The sequence below is a fragment of the Hydra vulgaris genome, chromosome 08 (assembly GCF_038396675.1).
Source record: "Hydra vulgaris chromosome 08, alternate assembly HydraT2T_AEP".
Taxonomy (NCBI): domain Eukaryota; kingdom Metazoa; phylum Cnidaria; class Hydrozoa; order Anthoathecata; family Hydridae; genus Hydra; species Hydra vulgaris.
Window position 1 is genome coordinate 38,662,501 of NC_088927.1, and position 20,939 is coordinate 38,683,439.

The 20,939-nt window shown below is 29.2% G+C and overlaps 2 protein-coding genes across 2 annotated transcripts in view; one reads left to right on the plus strand and one right to left on the minus strand.

The window, feature by feature from the left end:
• Nucleotides 1–6,906: 6,906 nt before the first annotated feature.
• On the minus strand, nucleotides 6,907–8,745 carry LOC136083285 (jerky protein homolog-like). The gene has a single exon (XM_065802686.1). The coding sequence runs from the start codon at nucleotides 8,743–8,745 to the stop codon at nucleotides 6,907–6,909; it is 1,839 nt and encodes a 612-aa protein (XP_065658758.1).
• A 1,024-nt stretch (nucleotides 8,746–9,769) lies between these two features.
• Nucleotides 9,770–20,939, plus strand: part of LOC101241823 (uncharacterized) — a 130,481-nt gene continuing 119,311 nt past the window's right edge. The window contains exon 1 of the mRNA XM_065803668.1: nucleotides 9,770–10,043. The gene's annotated coding sequence lies outside the window, so the exon portion shown is untranslated. The remainder of the gene's footprint in view (nucleotides 10,044–20,939) is intronic.

Below are 20,939 nucleotides of genomic sequence, written 5' to 3' on the forward strand. Positions count from 1 at the left end.
AAAACAGAGAGTTGCTTTTAAAATTATAAATAAAAGTCTGAGTAATAAATTGAATATAACAAAAGAGAACAATATGGTAATTATACAAGATTCAAATTTGGTTTAAAGATTATGAAAATTCGGCACCTCAAGAAAACTTTTACCGTCAAGGAACGAACAAATATATTTAGTAACTACAATGGATATCTAATTGAAACTTTTTGAATCGTCTATTTAACTATTTGTGTTTACATAAAAGAATAAATGTAATTTGATTAAAAATTTTTGTAAATAAAACTCTCGTTTACTGTTGTACACAGGTTTTAATAGAATTTAGTTAATTATTAGGTTAGAATAACCCCATATTAGTGTTTGAGTTGAATGATTAGTACTCATAGTCAAACATAAACTCTTCTTACTTTTTAACACCATTTTTTTCCTTTTCTTTTTGTACCCTTAGGTACTTAATACACGGGATGAGATGTTTATTAATTTTAAAATTTTTTTTCACTCACTCCGTGCATATTAGGACCTTCTACACCCCCATTCCCCTCCTACACCCCCCCCATTTCCCACCCCTGCCCCCATTCCCCTCCTACACCCCCCCCCCAATTTCCCCATTCCCCACTCACTCCATACATATTAAGACCCTCCTACACCCCCTCCCCCATTCCCCTGTTTATTAATTTTTACTTGTTATCAACAAACAAAAAAACAATTAAACAATCTCAAAATGAAATTAAAAATTAGAAAAGTATATATCAGTCAATGATAAGAATAATTTTCAGTGTAGAAATTGTCAATCTTTTTAAAAATCTTATAAACTTCGATTTGTCAAAATTTAGATTTGGGTTTAAAATTTTGGATTTAAAACTTATGTAAGTATAATAAATCTATTAGTTATATATAAACAGCTGTTAAAAAATACACATTTAATTTTACACTAGAATTAAATTGTTTATTCGTGTTCTGTAAAAATTCCCACCCATCCTTTTATTCAGTATTCCTTCCCCCTCCCCCGTTTATTAAGTCAGGACTAGAATTTTACCCTCCTCCCCTCCTTTTATCGCCTTAATCCCCTCTCCTCTCCTTGTATTAGGTACCCGAGAGTAACAGAACTTAATTTGCCTCAATTAATGGTAACTAGCTAAAACTTTTATTTGTATTTCACAAGGCACTGTTTTAGAACCATTTCTTTTTCTGAACATTATAAAAAAAAAAACCGGAACACAAAAATAGGAATAATAAAAAAGTGAAATCTGGCAAAAACTAAATTAGTTAGACGGTGATTTTCGAAAGCCCCAAAGTAGGTCTAAAGAGGACTCAAAAAAAAATTTTTAAATCTCATATTCAAATAACAGTAACGACTTTTTTTTTGTTGAAAAAATGGCTTAAAATAAAAAAAAATTGTTTTATATTCGTTACCCGGGCTGGATTTCTAAGAACTTTTTTTTAGGTGCTTCCAGATGTTCTTACGGTCCTTAGCACAGAGCACTGCGTAAAAGAATTTAACTTGGAAGTTCATGTCTCCTTCCTTACCAATGTTGCTTATTGGGCTGGAGCCGGCAAGGAACCTCAGACCTATTGGTTTTGAATCAAAACTCTAACCACTGTGCCACAGCTGCGTTGGATCTGTTGCAGGTTATAGCCTAGAAACACCTAAAGTCTGCCTGAGCTTAGGAAAAAAAAAATATTTTTTTATTTCATTTAATTTTTATTTTTTTTAAACATTTTAGTTTATATTTGTTAGTTCGTTTTTGCGTTCTTCATTCATCGTAGTTAAGAGTTTATTAGTAATGTTATCAGATAAAAATAAATTAGTATCATCCGCAAACACAATACTTAAATGATTAGAAGCTTTATGCAAATCATTAATGTAGATTAAAAAAAGAAGTGGCCCCAGAATTGATCTTTGCGGAACACCACATGAAATATCTAAAACATTTTTTTGATAAGGATCGTTAAAAGAAACAAATTGTTTTCGGTTTGTTAAATAACTTTTAAGCCATTTCAAAATTACGCCTTCCACTCCATAATATTTAGGTTTATGAATAAAAATGCCATGAGTTACTGTATCAAATGCTTTTGATAAATCCAAAAAAATACCTAAATTGAATTGTGAATTTTCGAAAGTTTTAGAGATTTCACGGACGAATTGGATGATTGCATGCCCAGTAGAAAAAAATTTTTTAAATCAAACTGATTTTTATAAAAAAAATTCTTCTCCTTAAAATAAGTATATAATATATTGTAAATAATTTTTTCTAAGATTTTTGAAAATGTTGATAAAATAGAGATAGGTCGGTAGTTACATATATTCTTACATATATGTTCTGTCTCAAATGTCAAATATGTTTTCTTTGTAGATTGAGATTATCTTAGCTATTTTTAACTGATCAGGAAAAACTCCTTGTCGTATTGACGCTCTGAAAACTTTAAAGAGAACATCTTTTAATTATTCAAAGCATTCTAAGACTATGTTTCTATTTATTTCATAGCTCCAGGGGCTTTGTTTTTTTTAATAGGGCACTTGAAACTCCTCAAATGATAGCTCAGAAGATAAATTTTTGGAGAAAATGCAATCATCCATCGGTGTTAAAAAGTTATTGAACACAACTTGTCTATAAGGAATTTTATTTGCCAGTTTGGAACCGATGTCAATGAAGAATTTGTTAAACTCAGCTATTAATCTAGGTTCAAAAACATCTTTGTTATCCACTTTAATCACCTACGGTAGGGAACATGAGCAAGTTTTTTGTTTTCCACCAATTTCTCTTAATATTTTCCAAGTGCGTTTAGAGTCGTTCTTATCATTTTCAATCAATTTTGAGTAGTAATTTATTTTTAAGTTTTTACGAGTTTTTTCAAATAGATATTTGTATTCTTTGTATAATTTTTCGTTTAAAGATGTTTTTGTTTTTATGTAATTTATATATAGCTTTTGTTTGATGTTAGATGAATTTTTAAAGCCCTTACTTATTCAAGGAGCATTTAAGCTTTTTTGATTTATTGTTTTTTCACAGATAGGAAAATTGGCATCATAGACAGAATAAAATGTTTAAAAAAGATTTTCATAAATTTTATTTGCGTCGTCATTAAAATTTATATGCTTCCAATGAAGCAGTGATAATTGTTTTTTAAACTGTTCAATATTGTTTATATTATATATGCGTTTACTTATTTTATTATTAGTTTTGGTTTTTTAGAATTTGAGTTGAATAATAGAAATATTTGGAAATGATCAGATATATCTGCTTTCAATATACCTTTTTGTATATCGTTATTGAAGACATCAGTTGTAATAATGTTATCAATGAGAGTGGCTGAGTTTGATGATACTCTAGTTACACGATTAATTAGGGGAATTGCTCCTATTTCAAATTATATAAAAAATTCATGTTTAGATCGCCAATGATAAATTTTTTTTTTTTTTAATGCCTATTTTGATAACATTTTGTTCAAAAAAAGTGCTCAGATTTTCGCTCAGACCGTCAGGTGGTCGATAACAGCAGCTTAGTAATACATTTTTAGATTCATTGTTTAAGATTTCAATAGTTAAAATTTCTTTTTCGCCGTCAGAAGCGCTTAAATCATTCCTAACGTAATGCGCAATCGGTTCCTTCACGTAAATAAGTATGTCTCTCTTGAGATATTACTTAAGACGGGGAAGATAAAAATTTGCGCTATTACTTTAATCGTTTGTGCTTATCCAAGTTTCAGTTAAACAAATAGTATTAAAAATATTTGTAGTTTCTTCTATTAAGTAAAGGAGCTTTTCAAAGTTGTGACTTATGTTTCTGATATTTACATGAAGAATTTTAATTTGTTCGCCGTTATTGGAATTAAAAAGAGATCCTTCTATTTTACTAGGATAATAGTAAAAGCAATCATTATTTAAATCATGAAAATAATTTTTTTTTCTACATTTATATCTATTAAAGTTTTCATTTAAAAAAAATTAAAAGCTTAAAGTTTAAAATCGCTAATTTCGGCCATTTCAGTGAGAGTTAGAATCTCCTTTTATTTCCGCGATTACGTTATTTTATTTATGCATATCTTTAACAAAAATTTTGACAAATTTGATTACTGCATACTTACCCTCTTTACAATGCCTTTTAATTTCTTCCCACAACTTTTTACGATGTTCCAGTGTTTCTTTCGCCTAATCTTCAATGATAAAAAATGTTAAACTTTGCAGTTATCATTATAATTTAGGAGTTTAAGAACTATATTGTCTTTAACTCTTCTTATTCGATGAGCTCGCTCAACCACTATATTATCGGCAATTCCAAGCTGGTTTTTAAAACTGCTCTTGCATAGTCATCCCACTAGATATTGAAATCGTAAAAAAAAAAAAAACACAAAAAATTAAATTGTAATCAAAGCATCTATTTTTATTCGAAAAATCAATTTATGGTATTAAACACTAAAAATAATTACTGGTATATGGGCACCGTTGCTGTTGTTGACAAAGCACATTTAGGACGTCCAATTTTTAAGCTTCTTTTTTGAGCAATGTTGGCTATAAGTGATGAATAGCACAAATAATGGTGGTCTCCGAGGTGTCAATTGTTGCTGGTTTATTAGCATAAACCCATAACTTTACGTAGCCCAATGATGCATATATTAGGCATCCTTAATAAGGAGAAAGCGTGAACTTTTTTTTTTTTTTTTTTTTTAGATTATTTACCTCCCCAAGGCCCGAGGGGGGCCACTACAGTCGAGGAGGATACTCATTATTATTATTATTATTTTTTTTTGACATTTTTTTTTTTTTAGTCGTTATTCGTGGTGCAACCCTCTCTCAACTCTTTAACTCCGAAACACGAACTTTGCCGAGCAAGGCCGCTGCGCGGAAAAACTAAGTTGAGCGCGATACTTCCAGAGACGTGGTGGGAGTTGAACTCCGAACCTCTCGCTTACAAAGCGAGCGCTCTTACCACTACACCACTACCGCACTGAACTTCCTGGTTAAATACTATTCCAGGGTTCTCTGTGATAAAACCGTTAAGAATTTTTGGAGCGTCTCAAAAAACTTGATTTCATTGAGTTGATAATTGTATGGCACGTAGCGCAATCCTATTAAAACCACATTTCTTTCAGATCAATGTCATCTACATTTTCAAGCAAAAACTAATTGATCATAATACGGTAATATACTAATAAAGGTCCTAAGAAGCCACTAGCTTATAAACCGCACCAAACCGCACGTTTTTCTGGATTTCATGAAGTCTCTAGGGTCTCATGTGGATTGGTCTCACTCCATATGCAAAATTTTAATTATTAAAAAACCTGTTAATTCAAAAATGAGTCTCATAACTGAACACGGTTAGGAGATAAAACAACAGGTCATTTAACAACTGCTCTAATTAGTTAAACCAAAAATGAGCCAAATTGGCGAAGGGACGACGGCTTCCTAAGATTTCGATTCCTGCACCAGCTGGATCTTATACGGGTTGAGGCTAATTTTTTTGCGCAAAATACTTTACGTAACGGATGGACAGAGCCTTAATTCCTGCGACCAACAAAGAATCAATAAATTTGGATCTTCTTCTACACTTTTACTTATAGCGTCAATATTTTCTTCTTTTCAAATATTTATTTGACGTGCTGACGCTGTTGCATCCTCTAAAGAGAGTATGGTACAAAAACATTACACAGTTCGACAGATGGCTTATTCAGATTAACGATTACGTGCGCAATAATCTATAAGTTGCGCAAATCGACCAATTATTTTCTAAGTAAATTTAAATAATTTTCTAGCGTCTTCAAGCGTAAGTCTATTCATGGTGATTTGTCTGCGTATACTGAAACAAATATAATAAAAAATGTTCATCAAAATTGAATTTTTTGCATTTATACAGTTTTAAGTTTTATCGAACTTTAAAAAAAAAACACCTTTTATTTCTTTTTCAGAGTATTCCTCAAAGTTTTTACAATGTTTAAAAGTGTTCACCGACTTTTCAATAGTTATTTTTTTTTACAATACTCGTTTAATTAAAGAAAAGTGAATCCTTTTATCCAACTTCATAAATTATGTTCGTTTATACATACCAAAACATTGAATGCGTAAAGGAAAATGTTTGGTTGAATTGTGGTTACTAGTATCCAAAAAAATTATTATTTTCTACTATTGTGGCGTTGTTTTTAGGAGAATGTAAAGAAATAATTGATTTAATGAAGACAGTAGAATTGGTTCACTATGAAAAAAACTTGGTAGCAATTATTTAACTTGACCACATCATTTTTATTAACTTGTAATCTGTGCTATAAAATGAATTATGATGTTTGATTAAGTAATATGCGTTTGTTAATTCTGATCTTATAATCTTCATTGCAGCTAAGTTTAATGAAAAAAAAAAATCACCCTTTTTTTAAGAACAACTTGCAGTTGATATTTTGGAAATATGTTTTTGCAACTTTAATTGGTCTCTACTTTTTCAGAACATCTTGCAGTTGATATTTTGGAAACTATTGTTGAAAACTAGTATAGTTAGAAACTAAACTATAGTTAAAAATAGTTAAAAAAACATTTATTAAAAAGAAATACCAGTAACAAAGAATTTAATTTTTATTTTACAAACAAGAAATATATAAAATTTTAATTTGCCTATTGTTAATGGTCAACAATTTAAAAATAAATAAGCGCGCATAAATACATGTTTTTTTTTTTATAAGCATATGAAATTTTTGAAACAGGCTCGGGTATGCTTAAGCAAAAAGTTAAAAGAGGCTCAAAAATATGCTAAAGCTTAAGCATATTTCTAATAAAATATGCTTATTTCAATACTTTCTTAAAGTGTACGCGTTACTTAAGGTTAATGGGTATAAGAAAAATAAAAAGTTGACTTATGCTCTGTATTTGCTTTGGTTTTAATGTAGCTGAATTAATGTTATAGTATGATAATAAAAAATAAAACATATATACTATATACAAATGTTATCAATAAAATCAAAGATATGAACTTCGCATTCCTTCTCGTCCGGACCAATAAAGGTGTCATCTGGAAGAATTTCGTTGGCACTTTCATTTATAGCATCATCTACCTCCACTGGTTGAATATCACCCTGATTTCCTATGGGTTGATCACTTCCAGGATCAATGATGGATGGTGGGGGAACTTTATAACAATCAAGGCCCTCTGGTTTAACTAGCGAATCTTCTGAGCCATCAGAAGTCATTAAACATCCAGTCATCGTCCAACATTTCTTCCTTTGCTTGTCATACTTTGAAGTGTTTAAAGCTTTCCATGCTTCCCCTGCCCAATGTGTAATCAAAATTCGTCTCTCTTTTGCAGTGTAGGGCATTTCATTACTGAACCATCTATCAGAATGATTATCTCTATCGAGCCATTTTTGATGTTCAATGGTAATAAGTCTTTTCAGAGTGGCAGCATATCCTGCGTCAACTGGTTGCCAAAGGTCAGTGGCACTTGGTAGACCGTACCAGAGAAGTCCTTTAGCAGCAGCCACAGCATCTTTAAAATCCTCCTGCATCTGTCCCTTCAAGTTGTCCAGCAAAAGAACAAATTTATCAAGCTTTTGTTCTTTTACAAATGGAAGAAGTGTTTTATCACACCAGTGCTTACAGACGTTTTGGTCTAACCAAGCATTTTGCTGGAAGTAAACGTGAATATCTTTGTGCCATGCTAACTTTTCGTCTTTTGAAATGCGTTTTCCTTGACCTCTAAAAATGATGGCTAGCTTTGGTTGCTCTCCTTCTGGGCGAAACATAATTTGAAGGGAACATTGCCTTTTTTCCAATCCTGAGCCGGGTTGTGAGATCCATGTATTATATGTTGCACCTTGACCCTTGGGTACATACTCATAAGTTTTCTTACCATGAACAACAAAGGGAAGTGGGCTCTGGTCAACATTGAGCCTTTGTCCAGGTTGGTACCGTCCCCATTTTTTGTCGTAACTTGGATCTTTAGAACCTGTTCTGATACACTTTTCTCTGAATGTGGCATGCCATTTCTGTAATAATGGTTCCATTTCTTTCTTATGTTTCCTTTTGTTTCTTTGTTTCGATCTCATTTTTAACTCTTTTTTTTGTAAAAATCGAACTATAACATGAAGTTTTATTTCCACGTTTGGATCAATGTTTAATTGTATATTTCTAGCTTTACTCCAAAGCCAGGAAAAGTTTACAATATGACCTTTCGATCTGGCTTGTAAAAATTCATTGTAAATAGCTTCGTACAGTTCAAGATATTTTGTGGAACGTCTTCCCTTCAGAAACAATCTGCGATAGGATGATTCGGCATCTTTAATAATAGTTTCTTTTTTTTTAAGCCATCGCGAAATCTGACTTTGTGTTACACCAAACGACTCTGCTATAGTTTCTTGATTTGCCTCATAACCATAGGCGTTAATTGCTTCTGCTTTAAAGGCAGCAGTATATTGGTGGCGTTTCTTACCAGCTAATTGGCGAGACTCTTCACTTTTTTTCATTTCACTAACAACTTTGTTGACTATATTATTGAGCACATCTTTCACTGCTAGAGTGATAAGTTCTTCGTTTCTTTGAAGAACTTGTGATTGTGAATGTTTACAATCTTGTTTGCTAATTCCGTGAATAACTTTAACATGAAAAGCTAGTCCTTGTTGGCTTTTAAATAATTTTTTGCAATGTTTGCATTCAACACTAGTTTCAACAGCTTCTAACGGCAATCGGATTGCACTCATTTCTCCTCTGTGCATAACATTTTTTGTGAAACCAAACGCTGCCAATGTAGGCTGCTTTCTCTTTATTATCTTTGACATTATTATTATTATTTTATCAGTATCTGAAAATAAAACTTAAAAATAAAATAAACATTTTAAATAAGGTATTAAATAAACTACACATTAAAAGCGAGAGAGAGAGAAAAAAAAAGAGAGAAATAAAACACTTCAGAGCGACTTCTAAACTTTATGTTTTTATGTTCAAGTATTGAGGTTTAGGTTTTGCAATACAATGACTTCATTACTTCATTAAGTCATTGCATTGCAAAACATAAACTTCGATTTTTGTTGTTTTTGTTGGTTTAAATTTAGAAATATATTTAAAATCTTTAACTAAATAAAATTCTAATTTTTTAAATAGTTTATCAAGGCTCAGGAATATGCTTACATATGCTTATTTTTTTCCCAAATCTGAGCCTCTATATGCTTATAAGCGTTATGCTTATAAAAAAAAAAACATGTAGTTCTTTAATCATAATTTATTTCTTTATTGATTTTGCAAAAATTAAAGTAGAAAAAATTCTAGCCGATACGAATATTAATGCGGGACAATTTCTTGTCCTCATGATCTTTTTTCGGCGCCGGAAAAATTTACTTAAATTTGGGATAATTAATAATTAATTAATAATTGTTTTAACCAAACAGGTTGACATCTGACTGACATCTGAAAAACGAAGTCAAGATTTATATTAATTCGACGGCGTACAAGATCGTGTCCGTCACTTGACGACTACAAAGACTTGACGACTATAACGACTACATTTACTTAAGATAAAACCAGTTTTTTTTGTTTTTTTTTTAGTTTATTCACCTCCCCAAGGTCCGAGGGGGGGCCACTACAGTCGAGGAGGCTACTCATTTTTTTTTTGTGTTTTTTTTTTCGTGGTGCAACCCTCTCTCAACTCTTTAACTCCGAAACACGAACCTTGCCGAGCAAGGCCGCTGCGCGGAGAAACTAAGTTGAGCGCGGTACTTCCAGGGACGAGTAAGAGTCGAACTCCGAACCTCTCGCTTACAAAGTGAGCGCTTTTACCACAACACCACTACCGCATTAACTACTGCCATACCGCAGTTACCCGTCACGATAAATATATCGTGATCCCACAAGATCATTATCAAAATCCTATCATTGAGCGAATAACGATAACATTCCAAGAATAAAATGTTATATTATTAGTTTTGTCAGTGATGCCGCTTCATAACAACTTTTACCTTTAATTATTTTAACCTTAGACTCAAAGGATCTCGTGACAATAATCAGTTAAAAACTTTTAATAGTAAAGAGATTTTATCATAAAAAACATGATTCATTACAGAGCAAAATAAAAGATTAAATGGTAAATTAAATTTTTGAATAATTAGATAAAGTTATTAAATTATATTTTTGGTGTTAAAATATATTTAAATAGTAAATTGCAAATGTGACGGAAAACGGTGTTTTTATAATTTAGCGGTATTAAATATTTAATGATTTAAAATGAGTTTAATATTATTAAGTCAAGTTTAAATAGCACAAATAAAATAAATAAATAAAAGCATTTAGAGTCATCTGGTAGAATGGGATATACTACAATCAAAGACATATTTTGATTGCAGAGATCTTTTATAAGTAGACTTAGAAAAACTTAAAGCTACTGATATTCATCATTTGTAAGCGTTAAATTTCAAAACGTAATAAAGATTTCCTATATACAAAGAACATTGATCTTAATTTGTTGACATTAAGTATCAAAACAAAAATTTATAAATATAATATATATATATATATATATATATATATATATATATATATATATAATATATATATATATATATATATATATATGTATGTATACATATATGTAATAAATTATTACATATATATATATACATATATATATATATATATATATATATATATATATATATATATATATATATATATATATATATATATATATATAAATATATATATATATGTATATATATAATAATAATGATAATAATATATTATTATTATTATTAAATAATAATAATAATAATAATAACAATAATAACAATATTAATAATAACAATAGTAAGTAATTAATGGGATCTTATAAGGGTCAACCCTTATTTTTTGTTTTACAAATTAATGATTTGGGATATAAAATTTCAAATTAGTTTGAATTATTTGCAGATGACACTATATTGATTTCCAAAATTATGAGCCAAGTAGGTAATGAATTCATTCGAAGAGATCTAAACCATCTTATGGAATGAACAAAGTAGTGGCTCTTAAATTTTAACCTAGAAAAGTGTAAAGTTATGCATATTGGAAAAAACAAACATTAGTTACATGTTTGAAATTACTGATATAGATACAGGTGCTTGCACAATTTTATCATAAAACACAGTTTTAAAAATCTCAATGTAAATTCAATGAGACCATTGTATGCATCTCAAGTTTGTCTCCAATTAGAATATTGAAGCATCATGCTTCAATATGAAACCCATACTACGTTAAGGATGTAAGAAAAATAGAACATTTTCAGATAAGAACAACAAAAAATTAAAATCCTAAAGAACAAAAATACAAGGTAAGATTTGATATCTTTAAATCAACATCACTACATTGAGAAATCATCATGACAATAATTCAGTTTTTTAAGTTTCACAAAGGTATAGACAAAATTAATTTGCACCATCAAAATTAAACGATTATGGAAATTACCTCACAGACAAGGACACGATCAAAAATTCTTCATAAAAAGTGTTTCCAGCACAGCAAGGTCAATGTTTTTATCTAATGAACAATTAACGCATGGAATAACATTTCTTAAGAAACAATTAATGCATGTGGAATCAATGCTTTTAAAAAACTGATAAATTCAAAGCTTTTGATTTAAAAGGTAAATATACCAGTAATTGACATCTTAAAAGAAAATATTCTGTATGACCATCTTTAAGATTGTTTGCCAATTATATAGCTTTAATAGTTCAAACAACTTACTATAGTAAGTTTACTGTTAAGCAATATTTCACAAAGTACTAACTTTTTATGTTTTTGTAGCTGTTTTTTCAAAGCAAGATTTTATGTTAGTAATTGACCAAAAAAAATTTCAGTATATGACCATCTTTTTGCTTTAGTAGTTAACCATATGTTCAATGAGAGAATAAGGAAAATAGTGATAATATTTTTTTTATTTCAGTGAATATAACATTAGGAAGACATATTAAGTATTTTTTAAGTGATGCGAAGCAAATACAACACTTTATTACAAATAAAATGATGCATAATGTTAATTTCTAGTATAAAGTAACCTTGTAGAGAACACAAGTTTCGATTGTGAATTTTACTTTCTAATTTGTTCACTATATATATATATATATATATATATATATATATATATATATATATATATATATAAGCTTATCTTCCTTATCTGAACACTGATAAGAAGAAATGCCATCTCATAGCCATCAGCCACAACTGATCATTGCTCCTTTCATAATTTTCAGGTAGTCCTACTTGTTTCAGTCTTTCCATTTCTTTCTTCTTGTCCATTTTTAAAAAAAAATTGGTCATGTTCAATATATATATATATATATATATATATATATATATATATATATATATATATATATATATATATATATATATATATATATATATATATATATATATATATGTATGTATATATATTAGGGGTGTTCAGAAAAAAAAATTTCAGAATTAGAAAAATTAAACCGCCTAGATTTAAAGTAAATATGTTTAAACTTACTCACAAAAAATTTCAGTGCAATTGATCCACTATTTCTTTGCCCTCAAAGTACATGTTTGGAAAAAAAAAAAAAAAAATTGTAAATCATAAATTGTAGTCATAACTTAAGGAGTATTTTATTTTATTCTGATTAAAATATTACCAATAATAAACATAAATAAAATGAGTAATTCTATTCTTATTTTGAATATATACATTTGCCAACTGTATGAATCTAAATAACAAAATTTGAATTTAGTTGTTGAAAAAGTAATAACAACGCTGCGTCATGTAATTACCGTTTTTTAGCCGATTTAAAATGTAAATTATACTGTTTTTTGAGAAGAAAGAAAAAAACCATACTTTTTAATCAAAAATACAGATATTTTTCTAAACCCTTAAAAAAAATGTATTATAAATAATTATGCTAGCCTTGCCTTCTGCTTTGTCCTAAAATATTAAGTTATATTTAAGTAAATGATAAAGATATCTATCATGTAAATTATTATTATTCAAATCAACAGAGAAACAAAATGTTTAATATTGATTAAACTACTTTTATTTGTTTACATTCACAACTTGTTGATAAATACTTCAAAAAAGAAATTTCCTCAGATTTGAAAAGACTTTTGGTATCCTCTAAAACCTTTACAGCTTGTTTGAAATAAAGTTGGGTCTTTTTAGGCAAAGGAATATCTTACTAAAACTCTGTAAATCTATTAATAGCCTTTAGATGATCTTTTATCGCTTCCTGTAATTATTATATCAAAATGTATGGTTAATCTCTTAATCATGTCATTTATTTTACCAGTGTTGTAGTGTTTGTCACAATCATTTTCATAGATCCTCATAAATAATATTCATTCAAATGTTCTGGAAGATTATCAAAAATTGTCTCTGACTTTCCGTTCTTCAATACCATTAACCTTCTTCATTAGTCTAATTTCTCTTTCTAATTTCAAATGTTCTGGAAGTTTGTCAATAATTGTCTCTGACTTTCCATTCTTCAATACCATTAACCTTCTTCATTAGTCTAATTTCTCTTTCTAATTTCAAATGTTCTGGAAGTTTGTCAATAATTGTCTCTGACTTTCCATTCCTCAATACCATTAACCTTCTTTATTAATTTTTCTTTTATTGCTCTTTATCACAACTGCTTAATGTTTCACCATCTTTTTCCCATCAAAATGCAAACACCAATTTTCGACCTTAAGTTTTTTTCTCACTTTATTTTGTAGTTTTTTACCTTCTCTGATGACTTACATATGGATTGCTCTCTGTATTCATTTAAAATTAAAGTTGATGGGATTGATGGATTATTTTGAATTTTAATTTTCTTAAAAAATGGAATTTTTTTAAGGATCATCATATGTCATTGTAGTACCCCATTCTATCACTCTAATTGCTTTAAATAGAGATTTAGAGATCACCAAAACCATATTCAAATTAGTCCATAGTTTTAAAGAATTATATGAAATTTTTTTCTATTTGTCCTTTCACATTTTTACAGTTTGATGCCAAGCTGTTGTATCGGTTTATTAGTTGCTGATTTGTTAGCATTTTACAGATTCTGACTAATGATTCAAAGTGAATCAAATTCTTTTTAATTATCTCAAAGATAATCAAGTTCAATTTTTCGTTTGTTTTTGTTTTTGTATTAACTGAACTTGTAAGTCAAAATTTATATATTTTTTCATCGATACATCAATTTTTTTTTCATCAAGTCTTTTTTTTGAATTGTTAAAAACAATATTTAATTTCCTTTTAAATGGAACATGTAATCATGTGGTTTTTTCTACGTGTGGATAATACTGTCTATGTAATACAGTTCCATATTTTCTGAAAACATAATAGCTTCTAGAGTAGTATGGGATTCGTGATTGTCGAGTAAAATTAATGTAATATTTCATCATTTACCGTAATTGTTCATATGCTTTAAAACTTAAATGAAACAAATGCTACTCATCTAACCAAAAACATTTGTTATAAGCTACTGTATTTATCACTTTTTGTTTGTAAACTCACTGGAATCTCATCAAACTCTACATTGAAATGCAAAAATCCATTTTGATCACGAAGAAAACTTTATAGAACTGTTTGGCTTTCAGGAATCTGTATAATTCACTGCTGATTATGGTCTAGAATACTTTAAAGAGCACAAATTTCTCAGATTCACTCACCTGAACCCAATTTGAATAAAAATTATGTTTTTTCTTCTAACGTATTATGAGGTGTTGGGTAAATGCATTATGCATAAAGGAACTGGTAATATTTGATGTTAGTAATCTGATGAATCAAATTGTACCTTGAGACTGAGGGCAATTAAGGTACCCATTTTTTGAATTTGGTGTTTGTAATAAGTCATCTACGTTAATATCTAGTAAACTATAATAATATGTAGCTCTGCTTCTTGCTCCTCTCTTCTTTATTTTTCCCACAACTTAAATGGCCTTCCAATTAACTCATTTTTTTCTAAGGTTAGTTTTTACGCTCTACTTAGCTTCCAGAGATGTTTTTTCATTTTCACTAAGTCTAACATAGCTTCTGTTGATTACTTCTGTTGAGTTTTTGAAATTACATTTATATATATTTTAATTAGTTCTTCTAGCATCATTAAAATCTTTTTCTATCCAACAAACAGTTGTAAAGTTTAAGTAAAACAAAATCATGTATTATTTTATAACTGGATTTTTTTTATTGCTTTTGATTAATGAAAAGAGCAGAGTAAATTCAATAACACTGGTATTATGTGAGACTTTTTTTTTAAACAAAGTTTATAAGTCTATATATAAAAAGTAGATCTCAAAAAGGACATGTTTTAGGATATAGAATTGAAATAAATAAAAATAGGGAACTGATATGGAAACAGGACAATGCAGTACAATTTGAATTGAATACAGTCACACAATTACAGCTTTTCATACTGTTAGGTTAACTCATTGGACACTACTTGGTGGGACGAAGTTTGCATTTATAAACTTCATACATCAAATTTTTAGCTGGAAATATTCCCTGGAGTTTATATTTCAGAAGATTGTAAAGAAAAACTGAAAAAACGTTACTTCACCATGTGGTAAAAAAAGGTTAATGGGAAATGGCTAGTACCAGTGAATGGAAAAGTAGAGCTTTACTGTGATGCATCATCCATAGAACTTGGTTTAGCTCAAAAGTATTAGTGTCTGCTCATTGGAGGAGTAGTTGTTGAAGATACAGCATGGCTTCGGCTGGTGAGAGATACACCGTATTAACTTAAATAAACTGGATTCTGTGATTCAAAGACTAAACTTATCTAGTAAGTGGGACATAAAGGAATTAGCAGTATAAAGTGATAGCAAGAGCACTGTAGGATGGTTAAATACAGTTTTGAAGAAAAAAAGTTGCATGAAAACTTGGGAAATTTCTTAATTGTTAATACAAAGACAGTTGAATACTATTAAAGAAGTAGCAAAAAGATATCCAGATTGTAGTAGAATAGATTCCATCCGAGATAAATTTGGCCAATTTGATATTCATGAATCCCCCAAAAATGGTGCAAAACAGTGTGTGCAACTAGAGTATTTGAATGAAAAGGAAAATATAAAACGACAACTAAAAAAAAAACTTGAGCAGAATGGAAAGTTCATTCAATTGGTTGTTTTGATGTTGTTAAGACAATACAAATTTGTTTGCAAAATAACCAGAATCACGTAAAGAGGTTTCAGCAGCAATAGTAAATTGTAACCTTTTTTAGTAAATTGTAACCATTGCAACACTATTGATTCTATATATATAGTATAGTTAAATGCATCATGGAACATTTAAAAGAACAGTCGCCCACATTGTTCATCTCTAGGATTTTCATGTACAATGAGACAATATCCGACTGTACTGAAAGTCCATTTTAGCAATTCAAGAGAAAACAAACTTGTTTTATTTCAGGTGTCAATACATAGAGGAAAGCAGACAAGAATGGTATAAACAAGAAATTCAAAGTGGCTGACAAAATTTGGGTAAAACCAACTAAAAAAGCAAAATGTGACTAGCCGCGGATACCAGGTTTTAGAAATAAGTACTTTATCATTTGACGTCCAAACTGCACATTGGGTATATCCATGTCATATCTCACACCTGTGTTGTCATACTCTAGACTTTCAGAATTCAAATGAATCTTTATAACAATAATGTTGTTCAAATTTGAAATAATTCTCAAGAATATGACAAACAGTAAGTAATGTGCTCCAGACAAACGGTTGGACCCCCACAAAATTTAGGCTTAAAAGTTAATTAAGCAAGAAACCATTTAAAATGTTATTAAATTATAATTGTACCTGTTAGATTTGACATTGATAAATGTGTTAAAAGACATACATGATGAATTTATCATCATATGTCATACATTAATTTATGAATACTGTTTAATGATTATTTTAAAGATCATTGTAATTAAAAGTATTATCATGAAAGTTTTAAATTTGTATCATATATTATGTATATAAAAAAATTGATGATAAAAGAAACACTCAAATGGTCATTTTAAATATATAAATGCAATGATTATATTATTATATATTTTTATGTCATTCACCACCGCAAGGCCAAGAAGGCCATTACAATCAAGGAGGCTACTTTATTGTGGTTAAAACTTTCCACTCTTTAACTGAAGAACCTTGATAAACAAGGTTGCTGCGCGGAGAAACAAGTTAAGTGCGGTACTACCAGGGACGTGGTCTAGATCAAACTCGAAACTTCTCTCTTATTTCCACATTATATATATATATATATATATATATATATATATATATATATATATATATATATATATATATATATATATATACAGGTCTTGGCAGGAGTAAATGAGTGTTAGAGCTGAGAAAAGCTCTCATAAAACAAACATGGCAAGCCAAGTGAGTTGCTTCTCCTGAACAGCCTTTGTGGCTGTCTCATAGCTGTCAGCCACAACTTGCACTATTTTCCTTGTAAAATTGCTCCTTTAATAATTTTCAGGTGCTCCTTCTTGTTTCTGTCTATTTCATTCTTGTTGTTCATTTTTTATGAAAAATTGGCCAAGTTCGCCAGGCACTATAGAGGATATTATTAAATAATTGAACACCCAAGTCAATTACTAAACTTTTTAAGTTTTCTGATCAATTATTTGACAAGTAATGTGCTCCAGACAAGTTGTTGGGCCCCCACAAAAATTAGACTTAAAAGTTAATTAAGCAAGAAACCATGTTCTGTTGTGAGAAAATTTTTGTTGCGTTGGTTCTCCTAACAGCCTTTTACGATAGCTTTTGGTTTTTGCACAAGCAAAATTTAAATAAGGCTGTTTTAAAGCTATCGTAAAAGGCTGTATCTATCGTATCTGTTTAATCATTAAAAAAATAGCTTATTAAATACAAAATTTGATTTTGTACTTGTTACAAGCAAGCAAAATTTTTTTTTTCAAAAACTTGTTTCTCCATCAATAGATTCATCAGAAAGAATGTCTAAAGATCAAAAATATTCAAATTATAAAAATATTTGACAGGAAGTTGGGTATTGTTATAATTATTATATAATAACTATAGTTATTTTGTAACCAGGAAGCTACATTAAAAACTATCATTATCAACTACATTAAAATCAAAAAATTAATTATGAAAAGAGTTCTTTAGAATTATTTTTTAATTAAGAATAATTTTTAGACCTTGTCTAGAGGTGAAAGAGCATTATTAGAAGAGCCAACCCAATTTTGACAACAGTATTCCATACAGGGATGAATAAGAGATTTGTAGAGGTAGAGAATGGAATTAGGAGAGAGAAAATGGTGAGCATGATAAAAAGAAGCAACCTTAGCAGATGCTAATTTAGCAATCAATTGTATATATGGTTTCTATGAAAGTTCAATAGTAAATAATAATACAAGAAGACATAAAAAAGAGAACTCTGTGAAAGTGTTGCCATTCATCAATATAGGTATGTCGACAGTACTGCAATAGTTGTTTGCAGTAAATAACTGAGTTTTGATGCAGTTGAAATTTACAAGCCACTGTGAGCCCCAATTAGTTACAGAAGTGAGATCAGATTCAAGATTGGCTGCCAATTCTAAGCCATAATACCAATAATACCACATACCAGTTAAGCTTTAAATAATTAATATTGTACAAAAAATCAAAGAAATATTGTTCAAAAAATTTCACTGATTTCTTTCGGAATCTTTTTTTAAAAGTAATGAATAACAAATAAAATAGAGAATTTTGAAATAAAAAAAGCATGTTTTTGTGCGAAAAAAGTTTTTAATCCACCATGCACTTTCACCTCAATATGTTAATAAATCAGTTATTAATCAGCATTTTTTTATACAAATTAGATTTAGTTAGATTTATGCATTACTTTTGTTTTATATTTTTTATTTTTGTAAGTGAGAGCTGTAGTGTAAATTCTCGTAAATCATTTAAATCACAGCAAAATCTAGGAGAAATAGTAAAGAAATCACGTGTAACGTGTAAAATTGCTGATAAGCCTCGCACAGGATGGATGAGGAAAATTGAATCATTCATCAAGCTATTCTTCAAAAAATCAGACAGAATCCTAAAACAAGTGATCCAAAACTTGCTGGAATGCTGCAAAATGATTATAATTTAAAAGTGGATCCTGAAACAATATAAAAGAATAATCTTAAGGTGCGCACAAAACAGAAAAACACAAAACATGTATACAACAAAGAAGCATAGTGGAGGAAGTGTATTAGTGTGGGGGTGTATGATTGCTGCAAGTATAGGAAGCTTGGTATTCATTGATTTAATTATGGATCAATATGTCTATTTAAACATTCTGAAAAAAAATCTAGAAGAAAGTACTCAAAAAATGGGATGTATTGGGTCATTAATTTTTCAGTAAGATAATGAGCCAAAACATATAGCCAATTGTCAAGCAATAGCTTATTTAAAATAGCTAACCAACTTCATCTTCCCCTCCCCCCACCCCGCACCATACACACAATATCCAGATTTAGAGCTAACCAACTTCATCTTGAGTTTTTGGCACAAAAAGGGACATTTTTTATTTCAAAATTCTGTATTTTATTTGTTATTCATTACTTTAAAAAATCTTTTTGTACAATATTTCTTAAATGTTTAATTGGTATAACTCAGTTGAAATTATGCTTATATCTTTGCTGAAGTAAAAGTTATCACAGTTGAAAAATATACAAAATAGGTAAATAAAAACTTTTTTAACACAGCGTGTGTGTATATATATATATATATATATATTGATGTATTTTGAGGTTTTGGGTGACGACCAAAAATGCTATTAATAACAATTTGTAAATAATTTGTAAATAATTTGTTAATCAATTTGTTAACGATTTGTTAAATGCCTTATTTAAATTACTATTATAAGTAAAAATTTTTTTTGTAATTAGCTAATTTCTGGTGTTCTAAGGGAAACAAAATAATTCAAACAATAAATAGCTATGTTTATGAAATTATTTTAGAAAATTTACAATTTATTGATGGATATTACAGAGGTGTACACTGGATTTTTAGATGTTTGAGTTTTGACAGTTACAGGCATTGTGCAAACTCCAAACTTTTGTATGTTCATGCTTATGCCAAATAAGAATGTTTTGCAAAAATTGTGGTGATTAGAGCTTGGGAACAAAAAACCCTAATTTTTGGGCCCACCCAGCCCTTAATGTGGGAGCAACAAGTTTATAGAATATTCATCAACAAATTTCAAGTTTCATGCAATAGTCTCTTAGTGTTCAGTTTTTATGATCCTGCAAAGTTTACAGCCTCCTCAAATTGAGGGGGGTTAAAACTTTATATGGTCATAGTTTTCGAAAAATATTTTTTGTTTTTGCAAAACATTCTTTTTTGACATAAGCATGAACATACAAAAGTTTAGAGTTTGCACAATGCCTGTAAATGTCAAAACTCAAACATCTAAATATCCACTCTACAACTCTTATATTAAATTAGTTAAAAAAAGTGAAAAAAGTATTATATCCCATTTAAAAAAAATAAAAAAGGAGGTGGAACCATTGCAAAGAAATATTGAGAGAAGCGGAACGGTTTTGTGATTTGTTGGCTAAGGAGGAATGGCGTTCCCCCCTACTTTAACCCCTTTATGTATGTATGTATGTATGTATGTATGTATGTATGTATGTATGTATGTATGTATGTATGTATGTATGTATGTATGTATGTATGTATGTATGTATGTATGTATGTATGTATGTATATATATATATATATATATATTTATATATTAGGGTGTCCCAAAAAAAAATAAAAAATACCTCTTAAGCTTTTCTCATTCTCTAAGGTCTAAATGGGCTAAAAATACCGCACACAAAAATTTGTTTGTCCGAATAAAAGTGATATCTGTAAAATTTTATTTTTCAAAAAAAATGCAATTTTTTGGAAAAAAATTATGTACTTTTGAAATTCTTTTGAAAATATATATTTCCATTTTAAAAAATTAAATATTTTCGAGTTGATTCTTTGTCAGGTCCTTCTTCAGCTTTTTCTGTTGTCTCTGGCA